The sequence below is a fragment of the Adiantum capillus-veneris genome, chromosome 11 (genome assembly GCF_014529385.1).
Source record: "Adiantum capillus-veneris isolate H3 chromosome 11, ASM1452938v2, whole genome shotgun sequence".
Lineage (NCBI taxonomy): Eukaryota > Viridiplantae > Streptophyta > Polypodiopsida > Polypodiales > Pteridaceae > Adiantum > Adiantum capillus-veneris.
Window position 1 is genome coordinate 157,252,871 of NC_140941.1, and position 7,181 is coordinate 157,260,051.

The 7,181-nt window shown below is 41.7% G+C and overlaps 1 protein-coding gene across 2 annotated transcripts; it reads left to right on the forward strand.

The window, feature by feature from the left end:
* Window positions 1-4,477: 4,477 nt before the first annotated feature.
* LOC147448289 (pentatricopeptide repeat-containing protein At1g15510, chloroplastic-like) lies at window positions 4,478-6,961 on the forward strand. 2 transcript variants are annotated; one of them, XM_086524140.1, is made up of 2 exons: window positions 4,478-5,682; window positions 5,926-6,961. In XM_086524140.1, the coding sequence occupies exons 1-2, from the start codon at window positions 4,755-4,757 to the stop codon at window positions 6,636-6,638; spliced, it is 1,641 nt and encodes a 546-aa protein (XP_086380266.1). In that variant the 5' UTR covers window positions 4,478-4,754; the 3' UTR covers window positions 6,639-6,961. The 2 variants fall into 2 exon arrangements, with proteins under 2 accessions (XP_086380266.1, XP_086380265.1); XM_086524139.1 differs by having other exon boundaries at window positions 4,481-6,959.
* Window positions 6,962-7,181: the final 220 nt, after the last annotated feature.

A 7,181-nucleotide genomic window follows, 5' to 3' on the forward strand; every position in this document is an offset into this window, starting at 1 on the left:
ATGGTCCTACTATTTGAGAGAATTTTGCTATGAAGCATCTGTAGTATGCACATATACCAATCAAGCTTCTTAGCTCATGTAGATTTCTTGGATTAGGCCACGCTTTTATTACCTCCAACTTTGATAAATCATATACCATCTTAAGAGATAATGTGACCTGAATATTGAATCTCTTGTAGAAAAAATTCACTTTTCTTTTGATCAATTAAAAGCTTTCTTTCTCTCACAACTTGAAAGATTACCTGGAGGTGTCACTTGTACTCCTCAATAGAATTTGAGTGGCTTGAAGATTTGTTTTCCATCGTGAGTTTGAATGCGGTTGGATAATTTGCTAGGCCAAAACTTGTAACTTATCAAATAGATCTTCTACCCGCAGGACAAGAAAATGATCCTATTTAGTGCTCTATAGTCGACACACATGTGATATGTGCCATCTTTATTTTGCACTAAAAACACTCGTGAACAGAATGGAGAGGAGCTAGGCCCCACCATCCCCTTTTCCACCAATTCATGCACTTGCTTCATGATCTCTTCTTGTTGAGCTTGTGAAACTCAATAAGGAGGTTTATTAGGCGGTGATCTTCCTAGTAGAAGCTCTATTGCATGGTCATCATCCCCTAGTTTTGGAGGTAGCTCACTAGAAATGTCATCAATAAAAAAATCTTGGAATCCATTTAGGGAATTAGACAACTCTAATTCCTCTTGATTCCCTTTATTGCTACTTGTGAAAACATTAGAATCATTTACAAATTCTCTAAAAAAAATCATTTACACAAAAATAGAGCTTTTCATTGACTTATCAGAGGCAAACGTATTTACCAGGGATATGGTGTTCCCCAATTCATTAGCATCTATGTACATCTCTTTTTCATGTAGGTGAAATAAATTCTCCTTTCAGGGAACTTCATGATGGCAGCCATGCGGTTGAACCATGGTGCCCCTAGGATAACATCCTCATGTTGGAGAGGAGAGATAAAAAAAGTCTTCTTTGTCGACGTAGCTTTGGACATGAAGCCTCAACTTCCCAATCAAGGGAGTGAAGGAGGCTTGATGTCCCTTGAAAGCTACATCAATAATTACAGTATCTCCCATCTCAAAACCTTGAATGCCCAACTTAGTGGCCAACTCCGTTGATATGAAGTTGTGAGTAGATCCAGGGTCAAAGAGAATAAGGGCATCATGCTCCCTTACTTTTCCCCAAGCATAGGAGAGGGATGAGCCTTTGCAACGAGTATCCTCTTTTGGAGCTTCAACCATGGAAGCTCTAGGAGTGTCATTGCATACATTTCTTCTGGGGCAAGAACAATAACCATGTCCTTGCTCCCCACACTTAAAGCATTTATGGTCTTTATGAAAGGCCTCTAATTCTTTGGGAGAGAGCTTATTTTTACCTTTGTAAGCTCCTTTCTCCTTGGCCTTGTTGTTGTTGGTGTTGGTGCTGCCTTGGAAAGAGTTTTGAGCATTCCTCTTCCCTTTAGCTTCATCTCGATCCTTCTTTTCCATGGGCTTGAAATTTCTTTTCGCCCCTTGTTGGAAATTGATCCTTGAAGCAACCATAGTGCGGTGGATGACTTTGGTGATAGTGCTAGGCCATTGTGAGTTGGCATACTCGGCCATTTCATCAGGTAATCCCGCATAAAATTGTTGCTTTTGTTTGGCGAAGTCCATCCTTTGAAACACTGTAGCTTTGAGATGTAAATCCCAAAACTTGTCTACATATTTGTGGATAGACTCGTTGAAAAGTAGCTTCAAACTTCGCCATTCGGTGAGCAATTTGTCCTTGGCATTGCTTGCAAGGAATTGCTTCATTATGGAAACTCCTAGAGTTTTCCATGTCTTTGGGGCTTTGTCGTTGCCACAAAGGCAAGCCCACCATTGACGATAAAATTTTTAAAAGTGCATAGCTACATGGCGTAGTTTGGAGGACTCCATGAAGCCCTTGTCTCCAAAGGCCACATTAAATTGTTGGATGAAGGCCAATACTTTGTCGGTGGCACCAAAGGTGCCATCATCGGTGAGAAAAGAGATACTCTTTTCTCCCTCTTTGAATTTCTTGAGCTTCTCATTGGACCCCTTTAAAGCCTATCCAATGGGATTCAAGCACATCATGAGGGCCACATGTGGAGGATTTTATGCTTCTTAAGTCATTGGGTTTGAATTGAACACTTCAAGCACTTAGGCAATTAAGCATGGAAACCTTTTATGCCTCTTGAGAGTTTATCTTTGAATTGAACACTTCAAGATCCTTAATCATTTAAGCATGAGAATCACCTCAAGCTTGGGCAAGGTTCCCACAAATACTTTAAGCACTTTAGTTAGCAAACTGACAAGCACCTCATGCTTGGGTAGAATTCCCATCTCAAGGCCTAGCTTGCCTAAGGTCAACGGACTTTTTAACACTAATTTTTAGAGGTCTTTAATGAAGCTAACCCTAAGGTCTTTTAAGCTTCATTAGATGCACGTTGCTCTTTGATAGACTACCTCCTGTTGGACCCCTATCAAGATGTCCTTGCTGAGATAAATCTAGAAGCACTTATTGCACATTGCTCTTTGGTAGACTGTCTCCTTTTGGACCGCTATTGAGATGCAACCATTTCTCCTTTTGGTCCCTTGTTGAGATATGTCTAGAAGCACATATCTATATCCTAACTCTTGTTCCCCTTTTATCTTCCCATATTAAATGATCAGTTTAATATGAGAAAATCATTTGGTAAAGTTAGATATTATATTTTATGACAATTATTATCAGGTATAAAGTTGAGGGTAACAAAATCGAGGTGTATCCAGTATCACGACTGGTGATGGGGTGTCCATGGTAGCTTCTAGATCGACTTGGTCTCACTATTGATGTCCACTATGAGTTGCAGAGAGGGTGTTGGAGTTTTGGCATCTCTAGTGAAGTGCCCAATCTGATCCCATTATTTCTTTTGGCTTTTAGGTATTTAGTTACTTATTTGTCACAGTCTGGGTAGAGAAATTTGCTGAGGTTGCTACATAAGCAACCCCTTGCCTCCATTGTATACACATTCAGTTATTCATTGCCGCGTTGATTGGTTCAGGAGACCCTTTCTCCCATGCTCACTCCCCTTGGTCTCTATGCTTTTGCATCGTCGACTTGACAGCATGTGCACGAGGGGTTGTACACCAATGTGCAGCAATCCATCGTGCATGGCATCTTGGAGTTCCATCTCCCGGGGAAAGGTGGGTGGGGGGGGGGGTGGTTTGGAGCACATGAGGACAAGAGGCAAAGGTTGAGTAAAGTGCGATGATGGCTTAGCGAGGAGAGACTGACACGGCTATGACCATTCACTCCCTCGTCCTCCACACTCATCCTCTTCTATCTTGCCGGTTGTTAATCCTCGCATGGTAGTTTTGCTCCACATAGTGAGCAAGGAAATCTACGAGAATCTAAAAAGATTCTGGCTATGTAGCCAATATAATCTCCACAGACATCTTCGATTTTTTATTTTTTTTGTTGTGGTAGAGACATAAGATAATATATGTCCAAACAAGCTGAAGTCCTCATGGGGGCCTTCAAAGGCAAAAAAGTGACTATTGAAGGGTCACGAGAGTTAAAAATCTATTTTAAAAAGGTAAAACTCAGTCTCTCACTTGAAATTGAAAGCCAAGCGCTACTGATATGTACCCAAACTGTCAAGAATGACACCATGATAGTTAGCTTCAAGGACATTATCCACAAAAGCAGTGAGCTGATTATTACCATTAAAAAAAAAAGAATTCGGACGAGTGGAGCCAGGCATCCTTAGCGGTCATGACCTCTTGCAACGAGTAAGGATGTGTGGGTAATGATTCGTCGTTTCTTGGTGCTGTGTAAGCCTTCTGATGTCTCAAACATCCCCTCAAGGCTCGTTATGAGCCTGAGGCTATTGTACATTTTTTGATGTTCAATACAATATATCTACTCACAATTGTGAGTTTGGCCCCCCCAAAAAAAAGATACTCTATATTTTTTTGTTAATCTTTTCAATAAGTTTCTTGAAAAAAATCAAAAAAATATATTTTAATGTTTTAAATTTAAAAAATAGATTCGATAAGCATAGAAAATAATAAACAATTTAAATAAAATATATTTTTTGAAATCCTTAAATAAAAAGATCCTTTATCAATATCTCATATCATGGGATCAAACTCTTACATATTGTTTATTCATTTGTTCTCTAAAAGCCTTTGTCAAGCATGCCAAAAAGTGAATGCACCTTTGGACTTTTGGAGAATCTATAGTATTATAAAAGGGGGAGGGATTTCGCCCCCCCTCCCCCTGCCACACGTCGAAAGCTGCTCTATCTGGGAGTGTCTCCTGTAGTCTCCTGGACATATAGCAAAGAAAGAGAGAGAGAGAGAGAGAGAGAGAGAGGCTGGCGAAGTCCGTCGGCCGTACTAGTAGCATTTAAAAAGCTAAGATCTCTTTCTATTCCATTCACATTACTTTTAAGCTTTATAGGAACACTTGTCACACATTCAAATTTGAACTACCTTGGCCCCCTTGCGTACTAAGGCATTTAGAGCTCTCTCGATGGAAGTCCCATAGGGGGCGCGGGTTTTGGGTGGGGGTTGATGTGTGTACAGCAGGACTTTCAGTCCATGGGATTCCTTTACGCCCCTCGAGGATTCAAATCATGTCGCAGCCGTGGTGTAGAACCACATGTGGCAAGCTTGTGGTTCTCTGCTTCCAATGGCTGGAGGAATTCTTCATGGAGTTCTTTTCCAGGCTTTTCCTGGGCTACTATTAGATCATGGGTCTTTCGCCGTGGGCTTTCTCCGCAGACCTTACGCAGACTCTACACAGATGCAGGAAAGAAAGAGACCTGTTTACTGTATTGCATCTAGTTTCCTGCATATTCGAAGATGGGTTGGATTGCCATGTATCATTAGCAAATCAGCTTGTATCTCTGCTGGTGGAAATTGGGAGCATTTGTTATGCCCAGCAGTTATTTCACAGGTTGGTGTACCCTAGTGAAGAGGCATGGAATGCTCTTGTCATGGGCTATATTCAATGTGGAAAACCTGTGTATGCTTATGCTGTTTATCATAGACTTTGTCAGGATGACTATGGAAGTCCGACAAGGCAGACAACTGTGGCTCTTCTAAGTATGTGCGGCAAGCTGAGAGACTTGGGGAAGGGACAAGAGATACATGCAAACATTGATACTATGGAGCTGCTCAAAGGAGATGTTTACGTCAGCAGTGCCTTGGTGGATATGTACACAAAGTGTGCTTCATTTGTGAGAGCTCATGGAGTTTTCGATGCTCTTCTTGTCCGCAATGTTGTAACATGGACCACACTAATCACAGGATATGTAGAACATGGGCATGGTAAAGAAGCACTCAAACACTTTCACAAAATGCGTGCTGATGGTGTCAGCCCAAATGCTGTCACATTTGTCTCTATTTTGAAAGCTTGTAGCTTAACAAGAGACGATGACCAAGGGCACGAGATTCATATTGAAGTAGAAAGGCAAGGGTTGCTTGATTCGAACCCCTTTGTCGGAAGTGCTCTGGTTGACATGTATGCAAGGTGTGGGTCACTTGTGGAAGGGCGTCACGTGTTTGACAGGCTCTCTAATCGGAATGCTGTCTGCTGGACTGCCCTTATTACAGGTTATACTGGACAAAACTTATGTCAAGAAGCAGTTCAACTCTTCAAACAGATGCAGACAGAAGGTATTTATCCAGATTTGACGACACTCGTTTGCACTTTGAAAGCTTGTGGCAGGGTAGGCTCATTAGGGGAGGGCTTGATGATACATGCTGACCTAGAGGTACAGGGGTTTCTCAGAAGAGATCTTTTTGTTTGCAGCACCTTGGTAGATATGTATGCCAAGTGTGGCTACGTTGCAAAAGCACGGTTAGTTTTTGATAGGCTTGCAGTGCAATCCGTTGTCTCATGGAACGCACTCATTGCAGGATATGTCGTAGCTCAGCAGGGCGAGGAGGCGCTGAAGAGTTTTCAACAGATGCAGCTGGAAAATGTCACTCCCACTGCAGTCACATTTATTTGCACTCTTCAAGCTTGTGCTGATATTGGGGCCACCGACAAGGGAGAAGAAATACATGGTGAAATTGAAAGGCGGGGGCTGCTGGCAAGAGATCTTGTTGGCAACTCCTTGATCAACATGTATGCCAAATGTGGTGTACTTGACAAAGCTCACAAGGTTTTCAGCAAACTTCCTGCTCGGGACATATTCTCATTCACCATACTTATGACAGGATATGCCCAGGGTGGAGAGACTAAACCCGTTTTGGACCTGTTTGACAGAATGCTAGGGGAACGTGTGAAGCCAAGTTTTGTAACATTCATTGTTCTTCTGAGTGCATGTACTCGCTCAGGTTTGTTCGTCAAAAGCCACACCTATTTTGAGGCTATGAGCCAAAACTTTGGTGTTCGTTCCTCACTTAAACACATCACCTGCATGGTTAATCTGTTTAGCCAAATGGGCCAAATAGACAGAGCATTGGGGGTGATGAAGGAGATGAAAGAGCTTCCTGACCTTGTGATGTGGCATGCTGTGCTAAATGGCTGCAGAAAATGGGGGAATGTAACATTTGCCAATCATATATTCCAGAAGGCTTTGGGTTGTGAGGTAATGTATTTCTCTCATATCAATGCAGGTAAGTGAACTCGGTTGTTGAATAACAAACGTCTACTACATTCAGATGTGTGTGACAACTATTTAGAGGCTTAGTGCATCAGTTAGGTGTAGCACTAGTGATAATCCTTTTGTGTAATTGGGTACCCTAATGGTGTGATAGTAAATATATCGCCCTCCTAATGGCTTCAAAAAATATATATTCGCTACATATATAGTGCAAGGACACACTCTAAAGAGAAGGAAACGCTAAAGGAAAAATATCAATGTGTACTTGACCATCTCTTTATATATGGGCACAAAAAGTCTTTTGACTTTCCATTGGGTATTTTCATTTTCTAAGCTCACCCTTTACTTATGCACTTAAGATGTTAGGATTTCATTTTTTGGAGATTGGGAAGACTTAATGGTGTGATAGTAAAATCTCCTTGGTGCGTTGCTACTTTTGCCTTGCCTCGCCCTAGTCCTAAGCACTTAGGAGCTCAACCCGTTACTAAAGACATTATTTAGAGCACATACCTTTTTGCTTGTTGAAACGGGCCTCAGAGGAGAAGGGAGAAAGGGATACAAATA